Raw genomic sequence first — 17,500 nt, 5'->3', positions numbered from 1 at the left:
TATTACCAACTGGTGATGTAAACCATTGCAAAAATTCCACAAGGACAACAGTTTGTGGTAACGATAAAGATATAAAATATTACTTTTGTAATTGGAGTGTTCTTTTGTGTGAGTCTACATGTTGGTGTGCCAAATTTAGATGATCCAAACAAATCATTTGATTCAGCTTATGATGGATCTGAATCCCAAGCAGATGGTGTCACCAGAGGTAATTTAATATTTCTTTTTATAATCGATCAAGTACACCTACATGCAACTACTACATGCAAGTATGAAATATGATAGGCAAATAAAATAGCTAGGGATCTTATAGACCAAGACTTAGACTTATTATGGTAACAGTGTGTTCTTCTTTGTCTTGATTGTGAATACCAGGTGTTGAGTGCAGTTGTCTTTGGTACGTGTTGTAGTTAGGTGTTCTTCTTTATTTGCATGGACAACCATATAATCTTAATTGTTTTCCAATGACAATTTTTATATTTAGTCCTACCCCGGCCACGCCGCCCTATGGGCGGTAGCAATCTATCTAGCCTCGCACTTCCAGACCAGAGAGCGCGCGAAGCGCGCGAACTCTAGTCTGGACCAAGTCAATACTAAAATGATTTCGGAAATAGCCCTTCTTAGCCAATCAGCTTCTACAACCCGAATCTCGGTTGTAAATTCTGATTGGCTTAGCAATAATTGGTTATGCTAAGTGCACTGCACCTGATTGCGCGGGTGTGAAATCCTCGTGGGCGGCTAAGTGCACGCCACAACAATGACAAGATTCTGCATGCCAAAAACAATGATCAGACTCTGCACACACACACACATCTTAGTTTTAGTTTCAGCTTCAGTTCTTTGATATTTTCAAGTTTGCGGTGAGAGGACATGCACAGCAGCGTCGCTAGACCATAACCTTTGACAACTGGTAGAGCGGTAGTCTCGCTAGTCGAGCGGTTAGACTAGGTAGCGGTCTGCCGAAGAATCAAAGAGTCGTGGTTTCATGCCGTCCACCAAGATATCGCCGCAAACACTGCAGACGTCTCTTCTTTGTTTGTGAGATGTCATGGCATTTACAAATGATATGTTGATCTAGGTAAAACGATCCTACGCTGTTAGACACCATTTACCATCGCTTTTGATAAATACTTTCGAAATCATTTTAGTATCGACTTGGTCCAGACTAGAGTTCGAGCGCTTCGCGCGCTCTCTGGTCTGGAAATTCGAGGCTACAATCTATCTTGCACGTTTACACTTATTTGGCAAGTATGTGGTTAATTAGTTGAACAAACAAACTCCAGAGCATCTCATTTCAGGCCGCCAAAGTCTCGTTTCTGGTCGTTGGAGGTAGTCTAGGCAAAATTCGACTTGACCATTCGTCTCGGATGGCCGAACTCCACCCGTCTGCCGCGTTTCACGACGATCCGAGATCGGCGGCGTGTCAATCGGCGCATTACAGACATCCATCCAGACAGATGGAAGTGGGGGCTGGCGCATTATAGTGTAGGATGCCATTGTGGATGTTAGACATTTTTATGATATTGGAAGTCTAGGCAATTAAGTGCCTACTAATGCGTAAAAAATATTTTAGTATGATTTTATATGTTAGCTGGTGTTCTGTTATCTGTTGTATGTATTTAGATACATCTGTGCAAGATGGGCATACTGCTGATGTGGATGTTCCGGCTGCTTCTACTCACAATCAGGCAGGATGTGGCCAAACAGACTCATTGTCTCAGCAGTTAATGCATATATGTGAGCCTTTTACTTTTCAGGGTCAGGATCTGCAGGCTAGTGCAGATGTGAATTACAGAGATGGTAAGTATGTTTGCCTATGCTTTATCTAAAAATTGAATTATGTTTAACATAGTTTTAACACAACCTACATGCACACACACACACACACACACACACACACACACACACACACACACACACACAGAACAACAATTAACTACCACAATCTTTGCTGAGTATGGGCACACACCAAGGCTTAATTAAGACTGCACTAACCTTTTTTTGTGATATGGCATACTACAGTGATGACTTGTTGAAATGTTTAGACTATTTATTACCACCTGGTGATGCAAACCATTGCAGAAATTTCACAACGACAACAGCTTGTGGTAATGATAAAGATATAAAATATTACTTTTGTAATTGGAGTGTTTTTTTTGTGTGAGTCTACATGTTGGTGTGCCATATTTAGATGATCGAAACAAATCATTTGATTCAGCTTATGGCGGATCTGAATCCCAAGCAGACGGTGGCACCAGAGGTAATTTAATATTTCTTCTTATAATCGATCAAGTACACCTACATGCAACTACTACATGCAAGTATGAAATACGTTAGGCAAATAAAATAGGGATCTTATAGACTAAGAGTTAGACTTATTATGGTAACAGTGTGTTCTTCTTTGTCTTGATTGTGAATACCAGGTGTTGAGTGAAGTTGTCTTTGGTATGTGTTGTAGTTGGGTGTTCTTTATTTGCATGAACAACCATATAATCTTAATTGTTTTCCAATGACAATTTTATACTTATCAGTCTTGTTATAATCGTAAGTCTTTTGTATTTTTTGATTTTGTGTGTGTTTTGTCTGCACTGATCGAAGTCTTATGCAGGATAAAGATAGCAGAAAACAGTGTATTCATGCTATTACAATTACTAGCTTGTCAAATTTTAAGGTCTTTTTATTTGTAGAAATGTACTGTGTTGTTTGTTACTGTGAAATGCGTAGGACTGGGGAAACTTGGGTGGATTTTTATGGTGTCCTTGGTTATCGGATAGTTTCAATTAAAGTTTAGTGTACTATTAACATGGTGTCTTGTATAGTATTGCTATATTTTGGTTCACAATGAAACTTTTGGTGTGTGTTTAGACAATTTTACCTCTGATGAGTGTTTGCCAATGACGAAAGAATGTGACAATGAGGTACTTGCAGTTGTAGAAAAATACTAAAACTGCTGTGTTAAATACTAAAACTTAATGTGTCATGGCACCGGCGTAGCCTTGGGGGTCTGGGCTGGGGGAGGCTATAGCTTCAAACATTTTGGGCATGTCACTCTGTTTCAAGCAGAACTATACTTTTAAGTTACTAAGCAGTGACAGTCTGCTTAACGTCAGAGTAGTATGTTGATGATCGACGACGTTATTTGACTATATCTCTTTGACAATACACATCATCATTTCAGTATGATAAAACCAGTGTCGAGAAGTTGTGGACACGTGAAGTGCTCATGACCGTCACTTATTTGAGACGTTTCCTATGTTAATGGCAGAGTCAAAGAAGACCGCATCAAAAAAGGCATCCAGAAGCCTATTCATCAATTATTTTTTAAGTAAGTCTAGTAACGGTAGAAATTGGTCAACGCCGTTTGCACTGAATTGGTCTTCAGTTTATTTGTAACCTGAAATTGATACTATTTACTGAGATGTCTACAAACTGCAAGCTAGAAAAGTAGAAAATGGGCGTGGTTTTGCATGTGAGAAATGGCTGTGGTTTGCGGTCTAATTTATTAGCCCCCAAACTTGAGGACCATGCTACGCTGGTGGTCATGGTCTAATGTGTCATGTAGCTCGTGTCAGATCTAACAAAAGAATGTGGCAACAAATATATTATGTGATGGTCTTTTGCAGGTCAAATATCCGGTTCCAGCTACAGAGGATGAACCAATGGAATATGACAATGATTCTCTGGTTGTTAGTGGAGCACCTAATCAGGCTGTGCTTTGGAATCGCGACCGTTATTTCAAGCCTTCAGTAAAGGTTTGAGAACGCAGTGTATGCAACATGTATGTGTGTAGTAGTCTGTTGTTTTGTTATGTCATGCTTACAGTATGTATATATCTTAGATTTGTATATGCAAGAGATGTGGCCTAGCTAATGATTGCAGATTTTTATTGGAAATTTAATTAATTTTGGCATTTGGATATCTGACTCTGTTATTGAAATGTATTTAAATTATTTAGAATTTCACATTTACAATTACATTGTGTCTTGTTGCTGGAGTTTTCTCATGTTTCAATTTTTGCTATTAGTTATGCTAGTTCTGTTGCTCTAGCCTTTCTTATGACTTCTAATTAATTGATTTATGGTAGTTATCTCTAGTTAATTAACACCAGTGTTAGTCAATATCTGGAGGCAGAAGAAGAGTGCTTATGAGAAAAGAGACAGAGCTGAGAAACAATTAGAAAGCTAGACAAATAAAGGTGTGCGTGCATGTGTGTGTGTGTGTGTGTGTGTGTGTGTGTGTGTGTGTGTGTGTGTGCATGGTGCTATAGTTCAGTTGGTTAGAGAGTCATCCAATTGAGTGTGCACATCCGGGATTCATTAGGGTTGCAAATTCAAGTCACAGTGATGGTGAGCTATGGTGTAATTTCTTTGGGCAAGAAAATCATGCACAATTAAATCCAGGGTCAGGTTTATCACTTAATCGGAGCCATCCAACCTCTTCTAGACAAAAAGCCACAATTTCTACAGATAGATATATTTTGGGGGCAATGATCAGAAAGAATTGTGTGGCGGTGCAGAGCAGTGTGCCTGATGTAAACTGTTGTATCGTCCTTTCTCTTCAGGAAATACTTTGCAACATGAATACCTACATTAACAGGTTTAAGACTGCTCGATCTAGAGAAGACGGACCTGCCAGAGCATCGCCTAGTTATTCAAGCAGACATAAAGCGCCAATCTGTGAACATCCAGAAGGTCCAACGCCCCACTAACAGATGAAGTTGGTGTGCATATTGTTGACCAAGAATTTTACCAAAAAGACATTGCACTGCAAAAGTGGTAAAACCACTTTCAGCATGTCATTGTAACTTACAGATCTTACAATGCACTGCAATGCCCATTACTGTTCTGTCACTGTGAAGACAGATACAATTGGAACTTCGTCAGATTGATCTAACAACAGGTCACCAGACCAACAAGATATTTTCGACCATGGACTTCTATGCCTACAGGATCTTGGTCAGATCTGAAGACTTTAACCAACTAGTTAGGACAAAAACTCTTCAACAATTTTAGTCCACATTTTAGCAAAAATTGAGTCAGCTGCATTTGCAATACATTTGTCACAACCAGAGCAAACTGCAAGTAGATGACTATATTCACTTGATCCCCTTGAGGGATGCTTTGGCACATATGACAGCAGTAACTCTAACGTTGGAAGACCTGTTATCCTTCTTTCTTCTTTCACAGGTGGACCACGCTACATGCTCATGCACATAAGATGCTATAACATATGTCAGACAGTATGGCCGTTCTGACCTCATATGACATTAACGTGTAATCCGTTATGGCTAGAGATCCGAAGTGAACTCATGATGGACCAGGCGTCTCGTAATAGGCCTGATTTTTTTGACTAGAGTCCTCTATGCATCTTCAATTGAAGACTCTCATGGAACTCCTATTTGGAACTGTGCACTGCCACACGTACGTACTCAATTGAGTGGCAAAAGCAGAGCCTTTCCCACTCCCACATCTTGGTTTGTCTTACTGGAAGACTCTGCCCTACTCATGCAAGTCAACACTATTATATATTAGCACAGATTGAGCTGCCTAACCCTGAACATGCAGAACTCAATGCTCTATGACATTATCAGAAAGCACATGTTTCATGGGCCATGTGGGGCACTATAAACAAGAAGGCTCCATGTATGAAAGATGGAGATAGTATCAAGACCTACCCTAAACGGCTACTTCAGGAAACTCAAACAGGTCATGATGGATACCCTTTTTACTGCAGGAGGAAGTCGGGAGATGGCGGATTCCGAAGGTTATGTTCCAGGATGCCACGAGATACAAATTTGATAATATTATAGCTCAAGATGGATTAGTTGTTCTGTATGGCTACTTTAGATTCTCATTGTCTTGAAGGTGTGGTGGGCAGTAAATTTATCTGTATTATTTATTTATTATCTATCAAATGAGCATTGTATCAATGTGGTTAAAGCATCAGGCACTGCAGCAGAGTTGTCTAGCTGTCCGGAGGCATATTTGCTGTACAAGTCAGTGATGCTCAGTTGTTCACGAACAACACACCCAAACCATGCAGTTCGTCAGAATTTGACAGTTCAAATGTACAGACGTCACCACTGCTCACACGTGCTAGCCTTGAATTTCCAGGCCTTCTAAGTTTATGTGGCCTTTATTAATTAAGTTTATGTGGCCTTAATTGAATAGCTTTTGTGGTGATTATGTACATAGCAGCTGTATAAACTTGATATTGCAACCATTATTCAACCCGAGGCATGCATGAGCTAGGGTTACAGTAGTGTGTCCAACAGACCATTGGACCACGGGTCTGACGGACGGACAATTGGAATGCAGCGCATGCGCTCATTGTTATATCGCTGGTGTTAATTAGCATGGTAGTCGATGTGATGATGTCTTTGCATGCTTTCAAAAGGTATAGAGAATTATAGCTATTGGATGTCGACAATCCCATGTGCCAGTCAATGTGTTCAGCCCCCTTCTTACGCTCTTCATGTTACTTAGCAGCGCACTGTACACTTATCATTAGATTCAAAGATAGCTTCTATTTTACATAGTAGTGCATGGTATTAATGAGTATGTGTCGTGGGAAGTCCAGGCTTGTAAATATGTGAAGATAGCGCTTGGTAGGAAACTATATCTCTGTTGTCTAATCTGTTTACAATGGAAATAGGAAAATAGAAACAAACAAATTTATACCAAATAACAAATTCAAAGCTACTTGCTGTTCTAAATAATCTAATTGCTTGCAATGTTTTTTTGTTTGTTTGTAGCTATCGGTCAATCGGCAGCCTTACGGTATTAAAAAACCACAATCTAACTGCAAACAACAACGTCAAGATCGAGCACATGAGTATCAAACACATGAACAACATCTACGGCATCATCGTCATTGGGAATGGCGTGAACAGAGGCAACAAATGGATTGGCATATTTGTACAACTCTGGAAAATAAATTTAAATGGCTAGATAACAGTATACTAAATTTTACCCAGCAAATTCTGAGGTTATGGCGTGGAATAAACGGTCTTCAAAATACAATGCTGAAGTTTCACAAAGCAGAAAAGAATTCAGTGCAGATCCACTATGTTCCAGGACACTGGGTTGTGTCATATAAAGATGACAAAGGAGCTATTCACATTTATGACAGCTCATTTCAAGGAAGTTTGTCGGAGGAGTTGTTTCAACAAATTATTACATTGTATAGCACAGAGCCATACATTGAATTTTCAATTGCATCTGTGCAGCAGCAAGATGGAGGGAATGACTGTGGTGTATTTGCAGTTGCTTTCATTACTGATGTTGTTTATGGTAATGATCCTCGAGACGTGACCTATCACCAACCGGAGCTTAGAACGCATTTGTTGAAATGCCTGAAGAGACGATTTCTGACTACTTTTCCAAGAGGTAATCAAAACACCCAGCGGCGGAGATGCAAAGAAGTCAAATTTAGATTCTATTCGTATACAGGACAGCGTTTTGTTGAATGCAGCAAATGCAAAGATTGGATAACTTGGGGAAATGTTAGTCCAGGAGCAGATGTACTCTGCCCTAATTGTTGGAGTTATTACAATGGACATCACTGAATCCATATATGTAAAGGAAAATGCTCCATGGGCAGCCATTTTGAATGTTCGTTCCTTGTGTGCTTGCAAACTGCTGCTCTTTTCTGCTCCTCCTTATGCATGCAAGTGACCTTCTCTACTTTTGAAGAGCGACCGGTGCCCTTCGCAGTGCATGGCCGGTATGTACCCTGTGCTTTGCTTTGTGCTGACGTTCATCCGTATATACTATAAATCGTAACTTCACCCAAAAAGTTTGTTTCCTATCAGCTAGTATTAATGTAAGTAATGATTGGGGCACAATCACTATGCAATGAAGACAAGGATCTGTTATAGCAGCAGATTGAGCGTACAATGTTCCAACAACCTGCACTCACTCCCATTCTTTACATTTCCAATTTCAGAATCATAAAACTTGGACGGCTGCATTGAGATGTCAGACAACCACTCAAGAATGCTGGTCACTCTAGAGTACATCATGCTATGGAATTCTTTTTGCCACTAATTGCTCGGATCGATGCCCCAATTAGAGTACTAAGCATAGAGCTATACTAGTAATGAACTAAATGTCCTTTTGCTGGCACAGGGACATGTCAGCTGTACAGCTGACAATAAACATGGATTCACCAGAAATAAAATCAATAGATTTGTTAATTGGTAGCAATTGGAACCACTTGTTTGAGATTCTGATAGCCACACCCATTCTTCATCTGCATAGCCCCTATAGGCATCCGTTGCACTATGTCCACATGCTGGTTGCCACTACACTGTACACGCAGGGGTATCTACATTGTACAATGGAAGTGCGCTTCAATTTTGCTTCGCTCCCTCGCAGCCGCACATCATTTAATTAATACACTGTAGAAGGCACGCTTCTCATACTCACGTTTTCGGCATCATGACTTCGATTTCTGACTTTAATTAAACTGACTTTGAGAAACATGTGGTCACGTGATAAGAATTTTGTATCTCTCGGTCATAGATAAACTCACCGTTGCCGTTTGCTAGAACGAAACGCGTCGCATTATTACGTTTTTACTGTACACAAATACGTACTCATTTTGTGAGAGTCCACATTACGTTGACACATATTTATTATACGGGACTTAAGTCCAAGCACTGCCTACCAGGAAGATACCTCCAGGTAAGCCATGATGTATGTGTTATTTTGTAGTCTTCTCGGAAGCAAGTAGCGGTCTATCAAGTAGCCTAATTGTCGGCATGTTGTAAGACCATCGTCCAGCATTTGTAGCTTTGACTTCCTGCTGACAACATTCGCGTCTGTGTGGCGCGCCATCGTTTACGACGAAATTGCTTGCAACGACTTGTGTGAAAACACTTATCACCAGGACACGCATGCATATTGGAAACTCGGACTTCGTGCGTTAGTTGTTCTGAATGAACGAGGAATTTACTGTACATGATAGCTAACCTACAGACACTATCGACTAACGCTATCTGCTAGTCGTTCAGAGGCATTGTTAACTGTCAGGAAAGTTTGGTGAACGGCGTTCTACTAGCAGTTTACATGTTTCAGTATACAGTGTTGTTGTTTTTCCAACCTGCCGCCGGTGACGCCCAACCGTGGACGTTGCGCATAGCCTGTTGTACGTTCAATTCGTCTTTAGCTGTTGTTAATGCCTGAGTATTGTGAGTATTGTGGCTTCTTAAATTTCCGATATTAGATAGAGGTGTTACTGTACGTCTAGCTAGACCAGTCGCGCGCAATTCTAGACTACTAGAGGTAGTCTTGCGTGGACCTCTCCCGCGCGTCATCCTTTCGCACGAACTAGACTAGAGGTAGCCAGCTGCAGTTTGCAATAAAGAAATGTAGGATCGGGCCTTGCCACTCTACAGTTTTATAATGACTATGTTGCGTCTCTCTCTCTCTCTCTCCTCGTGTGTGTGTGTGTGTGTGTGTGTGTGTGTGTGTGTGTGTGTGTGTGTGTGTGTGTGCGCGCGTGCGTGTTTGTGTGTGTGTGTGTGTGTGTGTGTGGCGCGTGGAGCAGACGGTAGAGCGTTGGTGATGACATTCGGGATCTTGTATTCCGTGATGAGGGTTGAAGGTTCGATCCTGGTGGAGGCGACACTGTCGCGGTTTCCTTGAGCAAGAAACTGACCCACAATTGCTTCTCTCAACTCAGGAGTATAAATGAGTACCTGGTGATTGACTGGGGTGGACAAGACCGCTGGCTTGGCAGCAACATCATGCAGGAGACGGGTTCGCGTGGGCCTTGGTGTCCAGTCCCAGAGCCGCGCCATAGTCAGTGCCCCTGGATGACTCTGGTCAAGCTCCAGGTGGATTGTAGCGCTGGCCCCAAGACTCCCGTAGCGCATGGAGGTCCTGTCTCTAGAGGCAGGGGAGGTATCTCTGTAACTGACCTCAAGGTCGACGGCGAAAGACGTGGAGGGCTTAACATTTGTCCATTGTCCATTGTGTGTGTGTGTGTGTGTGTGTGTGTGTGTGTGTGTGTGTGTGTGCGTGCGCACGCATGCGTGTGTGTGTGTGTGTGTGCGCGCGCATGGTACAATACGCACCCCCAGCTAAATGGGGTGTGTATTCTTCAAGCCTCTATGAATACCAGCAAATAAAAGTGGTGTACAATATATCCTGTACACGCCTACTTTATCTATCTATCTACTGGTATCTATTATCTAAAAGGAAAGTGCTCCATGGGTTGCAGCCATTTTGAATGTTTGTTCTCTGTGTTCTCCCAAACCGCCGCTCCTTTCTGCTCCTCTTTTAGCACGCGACCTTGGCTACTTTTGAAAAGCAACTTTTGTCCTTCCCGATGGCTGGTGCCCTGTGCTTTGCTTTGTGCTGGCGTTTTTTCTGTAGATCGTGACACAAGCTTGTTTCGACGATATCCGGGTCCTTAAGAAATACACGTTTGTTTGCCCGTACAGTGAACATGTATGGACGTCGAATAGCTGCAATGTTCGACGCACTGTGAGTTTGTGTTGTATCCGCTCAATAAAATATAACTAAAGTATGATGTCCGAATTAAGTGTGTAGGTATACGCAGGATTTTGTGCCTAATTATAAATTGATTTAACCTTTAATTAATTTGCCAGGCGAGGAACTGGGTAATCAGCTAGTAGTTTTTATGCAAAAGTTGTAAGAAACGTGTTAGTCTGTGTAATATAATGTAATCTAGCTGTAAACTCTAGTTCACAAATTTTGTTCTAACAGAAAGCTCTGTAATCCGTGAAACTTTTGTCAGCATCCACTTCAGGCTAATCAATTAATTAAATTAATTATTTCTTTTGGATGTGGGGTGTTGTACTTACATTGTTGTGGAAATTGAGACAATTAATACTCTTGCAGATAACTGCGTTGTGCTGACATGCAGAAGGCAATGGTCTCATAGACTTTTGTGTGCTTGTCTTTAATTATTGCAATGAGTGTATGTCAGCAGAGACAGTTGCAACAACATGATATTGTACTTTTTTCTAAATAATTATTATTGTTGATGTTTGTTTAGGATTTGCTAGTATTGCTCAATGGGAAATCGAAATTCAAACACTGGTGAGTAATCCTACTAGTACATATCTTGCAAGAATGTTTTTGGTATACATCTATTATACATAGAAAAGAAATCGAGGGATTCTGCAAAGTTTAAGAAAGGCAAAGACGTATCAGAAGGCAAAGCCAGTTTGCGTTCGCGTACAAACAGTGATACTGGTAATGGCAGTGGCTTGATTAAATAATTATAGTTTATGCCACTGTGGGTGTTAGACATTTTTTATGATATTGGAAGTCTGGGCAAGTGCCCACTAATGCGTAGTATGATTCTATATGTTAGGTTGTGTGTTCTGTTATTGTTGTATGTATTTAGATGCATCTGTGCAAGATGGGCATACTGCTGATGTCTTGGCTGCTTGTACTCAGAATCAGGCAGGATGTGGCTTAGACAGCTCTAGACTCATTGTCTCAGCAGTCAGTGAGCCTTCTACTTCTCAGGGTCAGGATCTGCAGGCTAGTGCAGCTATTGTGGATCCCAGAATTGGTAAGTATGTTTGCATTGTGCTTATCTAAGAAATTGAATTATGTTTAACACAGTTTTGACACAACCTACCGGCACACACACACACACACAGATGCACACACACACACACACACACACACACACACACACACACACACACACACACACACACACACACACACACACACACACACAACACATGACACAACAGCAACAACAACAACAACAAAACTAACTACCACAACCATAATCTTTTGCTGAATTTTTACAAACCAAGGCATAATTCAGACTGCATTGTGGTATGGCATACTACAGTACTTGTTGAAATGTTTAGACTATTCATTAACAACGGGTGATGCTAAGCAGTACAGGAATTTCAAAGAGACAACAGTTTGTGGTAATGACAAAGATATAGTGCATATTATAATTTGAGTGTTCTTTTGTGTGAGTCTACATGTTGATGTGCCAAATTTAGATGATTCAACAAAATGTGATAAACCCATTGCTAGGAAACAGTTCTGTCAATATGAATCTGGTTTCTTTCATCGTGGATCTGAAGAAGACGTTGTCACCAAAGGTAATTTAATAGATATTATAACTGGTATATCAACAGTGTTCTGCCCAGGATTAATTTTAATTTTCAGAATGGTGGTCGGGTATCCGCTGCATTAAGGGGTGCATGTGGTTTATTTTGGATATTTTGAAATAAGTAAAGCAAACTCCCGGACAAACAAGCATCGTTGCAAAACAGACGAGAAAGCGGCAAACACAATGTATCGTACTATGGATGGTCCATGATCTGAAAGCAGATCTAAGAAAGCTGCAACTTCTGTCAACTGTCGGGTAACTATGTGGCCCAGTCTACGTTTGTAGATACTGTGGCATGGTTAGACGTCTGCCATCCATGCGCCTAATGCAGGTTTTGAACAGCCGGTGATCCTGTCTACCAAGAAAACCCGAAAGACAACGTTGACTGGCTCTATCACAGGGCGCCTAGGATATTGTTTTGCTCATCGCTGACATGCAGACTGCTGTACTGCATGGATCTCACACCACCCTGAGCGATAGATTGTATTATGGATTGTATCAATGCTGGGGGTCTGCCACTATGTCACAGTGTGAACCAATTGCTCACCTTTCAACAAACTGCTCACCTTTCAATGCTCATTGTCTTGGAGCAAGTAAATGCTAGCTAAATATAGAGTGGTAGTCAGAATATGCGGAGTGATGGTCGGTGTTTGTCAAGTGACGGCCGGTTGGGCCCGACCACCTTCCACCACCATGGGCAGAACCTTGTATCAAGTACACTCACAACCACTAATGCATGTATGAAATATGTTATGCGCAGTAGGGATCCAAGACCTGGACTTACTATGGCAACAGCGTACTCTTCTTTGTTTTGATTGTGAATACCAGGTGTTGAGTATAGTTGTCTTTGGTACATGTTGTCGTTGAGTGTTCTTTTTTATTTGTATGAACAACCATATAATCTTGTTTTCTGATAGCAATTTTTGTGCTTATCAGGCTTGGGATATAGATTGCAGAAAACACAGTGTATTTATGCTATCAGCTACTGTACAACTAGCTCATCAAATTTTAATTAAGGTGTTTCTATTTGTGGAAATGTACTGTGAAATGCTTAGTACTGGAGAAACTTGGGTGCATTTCTAGGGTGGTCTGGGTATCGAATAGTTGCAAAGTGTAGTGTACTATGAACCTTAGCTTTTGGTGTGGTGTCTTGTATGGTATTGCTATATTATTTTGTTTACAATGACACTTTGGTGTGTGTGTAGACAATTTTAAGTTTGATGAGTGTTTGCCATTCGAGTCCTCTGAAGAGTTGCCATCTTCAAAACTAGTGGACAAGGGTCTTGAGAAAGGTTTGGAGTAGGTTAGACTGTTTTTGTCTTGCTTATTACAGAAATTATTTACTTAGGTGTAAAGCATGAAACGGCCTCTACTTTAGAGTCGTCTTGCACAAGTGAAGGTAAACATTATGACTATTCGCACTTGGAAGTCATGTTGAAATTGACTAACTGATAGGTGTTAGAAGCAAGGATGCATGTAGTAGATCAATGACAAAAGGACATAGGGTACTTGCAATTGTAGAAAATACTAAATTTAATGTTTCATGGTGTAATGATATTGTGTCATGTAGCTGGTGTCGGATCCAACAAATGTGCCTGCTACAGTAAGCATGTATAGCTACAATGCTATGTATTACATGTGTAGCAAACTGTGTTTAACTATAGCTACTGCAGGGTGGAGATGGCAAAGGAACTTGCTCTGAGCCTCTCTCCACTACTGAATCAGTAAAAATTTACACTTAATTTTGACTTGCGACCAAAAGTTTATACTGATTTGAATTTTTGTCAGTCTCTGCCTGTGGATGGCTTAGCGCAGGTACTCTGAAGCACACTTGCTGTAGGTGCGGATTTGTTTATGCAAGGAAATTGCTGCTTTAGAGTTTGCAATCTATTATACGCCAGAATCAGGCGGAAATGCAGACAATGAAAGAGGTACTTATTATACTATCAGTGGGTATTGTCGTTATAAATGGTGTATAATATAATAATTGTCCATAAAAAAATTTACATATGAGCAAATGTATGGTTATACAGTCTGTATACGTGGGACACGGGCCAATCTTTTAACATGTTGATCAGCAAGTAGAGAGAAAGCAGTGAAGTGGTTGGTATTGTGCGAAACCTGATAACTTGTCACTAAAGAACTGTCTCATTGATACTGTAAAGTTGTATTTTGACTGATGTCAAATGTCTTTTTTTGTTGTAGGAAACTGTTGCTTTGCGCCAACAGAATTGTGAAAAGAATTGCCAGCTGAAGGCTCAAGAGCAGGTATAATAGACTAAGAATGTAAGATTGAAGTGACTTTGGGGAATCAAACTGTTGCCCAAGTTTTTTATTGTACTATATGGCTGCATCAAGACATAAAGTTTTGTGCAGAAAGTACTAATGCAACTTTACCATACTGCAGTGTAGTTTAATTGTCCTTTTTTTGTGTCAAATTTTTTCCTGTTGTAGGAAGTTGATGATCTGCGGCAACAGAATTGTCAAAAGGATGATCTATTACGAAAACAAGAGCAGGTGTGTAAATGGAGTGCACGTATTTGTGTATCTTGAAGGGTATGAAACTAGAAAAGTAAATAATACTGACAGTGTGTGATGCGGAGTCTTATTGTATGGCCGCATGTGTAAACATGAAGTTTTGTGCAGAAAGTACTAATGCAACTTTACCATACTGCAGTGTAGTTTAATTGTACTTTTTTGTGTGTCAAATTTTTTTCTGTTGTAGGAAGTTGATGATCTGCGGCAACAGAATTGTCAAAAGGATGATCTATTACGAAAACAAGAGCAGGTGTGTAAATGGAGTGCACGTATTTGTGTATCTTGAAGGGTATGAAACTAGAAAAGTAAATAATACTGACAGTGTGTGATGCGGAGTCTTATTGTATGGCCGCATGTGTAAACATGAAGTTTTGTGCAGAAAGAAGTAATGGTAGTGCAATGTAGTTTTCATTTTTGCATGTCAATTTGTCCTTTTGTAGAAAATTGGTGATTTGTGCCAACAGAATTCCCAAAAAGATTGCCAACTAAAGGCTCAAGACCAGGTGCAATGGATTGTATTAGTGTATAACTTAAATTAAGGATTTAGTAGCGTAGTAGGTAGTAGAGCATGTAGCTTGATGGATATGAAACTAGAAAAGTAACGCAATAACTTGTGTTGTAACTAGTGCATGATGACTTGGGCACTTATTGTATAGCTTGCAGATAGAGACTGTAATGCAGCTTCTTTAGTTACATGCAGTATCTGTAATTTCTGCTTTCTTATCACAAATTTCTGCGTTCTAGGAAATTTGTGACTTGACCCAAATGGTGGACCAACTGAAAACTCAGTTGCAGGTATATATGTTGTGAGTGTAGAATGAAGTCATCTATCAGGCTAGAAAATTAAAGTAAAGTGGAAACTGCTGTGATGTATTTGTTGACTGTTTGGTTGAGTTATTTCATTGGGTTTTTCCATTAATAGACACAAGGAGAAGAGGAACACAGAAAAGCGAGGCAACTGGAAGCAATGAAGGCACTACCGTCAGTATCTGGTGAGAGAGTGTTGGCTAAGCGTTCTAAGGTAAGATATATTGTTGTTATATATAATCTTTTTGTAGCAGAACTCTCTGACATGAGAGATTTTAGTATTACTTTGTAATCGTGTATCACTTTAAATTTATTGAAGTGTTAGATGCATCGATTGATTGGTTGATCCTTATGTCTGCTTAGCATAAACCAGTGGTTCATAGGACAGATGTATACGTTTCTAGTGGTTGTAGAATGTTGCTGTTAGCATTGCAGAAGTAATGAAATTGTCATGACAAAGACAACATTAGGTTGCATTGCTATGGTTGGATCAAAGAATTTAGCTTGAGTTTTGTATTTAATGTTGAACTAGCTGCCACTTTTATGAAACTGAAGGTACACTCCGTTGCATATATTGTTTTGAAATCCTACTGCCAGTTGGTATGTGTTGTATGTATTACCGTATTACCTTGCATAGAACGGCATGCCGTTATAAGCGAATTTTACCAGAGTCCGCTACGACTCCAGCTGGTACCTATAATGGCATGCCGTTATAGGGTGAAGTGTCGTTATAGAGCGAGGTACGGTAGTCACAGTAATACGAGGCCTATCTTTTGATATTAATATTGCGGTAATTGGGGAGACACGTGTCAAACTAACGCATTGATGACAGATGAAACAGCTACTTGCGAAGAACCATTAGTAGATGTTGAACCATCAGGTTTGACAGATCAAGACAGTGATGATGATGAGGACACAAAGAAGTAGAAACTGATTAGTGCTTACCGGTAATATCTATGCATGACATTTTCTTGAAGACTTAGTAGTAGTTAGTAGTACTGCTTAAGAAAGATGTTAGATTTGTTGGATGTGCAACTTGAGGCGCAGGTAAAATTCCCTCATTTACAATGGCATGCTGTTGTACCTCGAGGTATAACGGCACCCTAGTAAAATTCGTTCCATAACGGCATGCCGTTCTATGCGAGGTAATACGGTACATTGTTTTATTGAAAGTGTGAGTGTAGTGAGCATTATTTCTTGATCATTTTGTTTACTATACTACTTGGTTTTGAGTATCAATATTTTCAAATCTGTCTGTACTAATTGGTCATTGTTAGCAGAGAACTTCTACCAGGAGGAGAGCTATTTATCAGCAATCAGGTGTTGGAGAATACTCACACCCTTTTATGCGTTTTCATCAGACAGGTTTTTGGATGCGTCACTCAAGGCCTAACAACAGTTCTTTGCACATAATATATCCCACACTTTCATCTGTGAAACGTTCTTGGAGTTTTGATACCAAAATTTCTGCTGGCATTCAAGAAACAGCTGGGAACAAATCTGTGGATCTTGATGTTTCCACAATTTGCACCTCAACAAATCATTCGATGTCATTCGATGACTGTTGTAATGGCGTACTGGTTTCTAATGGAATGTCTCAAGGCATTGCTCTTTTTGACCAACTGGATTGTGAAACTCTGGTAGTAAACGATAGCAACCACTGGTTTTCAGTAAGGTTCTTTTTGACTAGCTCTACGTACGTATTAGAAATTTTACTGAGTCTGCATGTTATCAATGTCTCTAGATACCACCTATAGTTGAAGATCAAGTTCTTGGAGGATGTCTTGAAGAAGGGACTCATATAACAGTATGTGCAACATTAGTGAAATGCCTGTCTGTTTGGCTTTTATTAGACTTGTTGTTGTATCTGTATATGCCAAAAGATGTGGTCATGACATGCATGGTGATTCTAGATCTGATGTATTTCAAAAAATTAATTAATTTTGTCCATGAATGTGTAACTTTTGTTGTCATCAAAATGTACTCAACTTATTCACAATTACATTTAAGATCATTTTATACCTTGTCTCTGGGT

The 17,500-nt window shown here is 40.1% G+C and overlaps 2 protein-coding genes across 2 annotated transcripts in view; both read left to right on the top strand.

Moving 5' to 3' along the window:
- LOC134181804 (uncharacterized) overlaps window positions 1-7,602 on the top strand; it is a 10,958-nt gene extending 3,356 nt beyond the window's left edge. The window contains exons 6-13 of the mRNA XM_062649072.1: window positions 140-208; window positions 376-397; window positions 1,592-1,800; window positions 2,046-2,108; window positions 2,192-2,260; window positions 2,866-2,918; window positions 3,624-3,752; window positions 6,755-7,602. Coding sequence (XP_062505056.1) covers window positions 140-208; window positions 376-397; window positions 1,592-1,800; window positions 2,046-2,108; window positions 2,192-2,260; window positions 2,866-2,918; window positions 3,624-3,752; window positions 6,755-7,567 — 1,427 coding nt within the window. The 3' untranslated portion in view covers window positions 7,568-7,602. The remainder of the gene's footprint in view (window positions 1-139; window positions 209-375; window positions 398-1,591; window positions 1,801-2,045; window positions 2,109-2,191; window positions 2,261-2,865; window positions 2,919-3,623; window positions 3,753-6,754) is intronic.
- A 3,661-nt stretch (window positions 7,603-11,263) lies between these two features.
- Window positions 11,264-17,500, top strand: part of LOC134181803 (uncharacterized) — a 9,477-nt gene continuing 3,240 nt past the window's right edge. The window contains exons 1-19 of the mRNA XM_062649071.1: window positions 11,264-11,309; window positions 11,383-11,553; window positions 11,867-11,929; window positions 12,008-12,109; window positions 13,326-13,412; window positions 13,469-13,519; window positions 13,576-13,625; window positions 13,691-13,723; window positions 13,785-13,844; window positions 13,909-13,935; window positions 13,998-14,051; window positions 14,326-14,388; window positions 14,575-14,637; window positions 14,846-14,908; window positions 15,099-15,161; window positions 15,403-15,453; window positions 15,581-15,679; window positions 16,746-17,135; window positions 17,210-17,272. Coding sequence (XP_062505055.1) covers window positions 11,264-11,309; window positions 11,383-11,553; window positions 11,867-11,929; window positions 12,008-12,109; window positions 13,326-13,412; window positions 13,469-13,519; window positions 13,576-13,625; window positions 13,691-13,723; window positions 13,785-13,844; window positions 13,909-13,935; window positions 13,998-14,051; window positions 14,326-14,388; window positions 14,575-14,637; window positions 14,846-14,908; window positions 15,099-15,161; window positions 15,403-15,453; window positions 15,581-15,679; window positions 16,746-17,135; window positions 17,210-17,272 — 1,599 coding nt within the window. The remainder of the gene's footprint in view (window positions 11,310-11,382; window positions 11,554-11,866; window positions 11,930-12,007; window positions 12,110-13,325; window positions 13,413-13,468; window positions 13,520-13,575; window positions 13,626-13,690; window positions 13,724-13,784; window positions 13,845-13,908; window positions 13,936-13,997; window positions 14,052-14,325; window positions 14,389-14,574; window positions 14,638-14,845; window positions 14,909-15,098; window positions 15,162-15,402; window positions 15,454-15,580; window positions 15,680-16,745; window positions 17,136-17,209; window positions 17,273-17,500) is intronic.

Source organism: Corticium candelabrum, chromosome 7 (genome assembly GCF_963422355.1).
Source record: "Corticium candelabrum chromosome 7, ooCorCand1.1, whole genome shotgun sequence".
NCBI lineage: Eukaryota > Metazoa > Porifera > Homoscleromorpha > Homosclerophorida > Plakinidae > Corticium > Corticium candelabrum.
The sequence above is the reverse complement of the archived record's forward strand: the minus strand, read 5'-3'. Positions and strand labels throughout refer to the sequence as shown.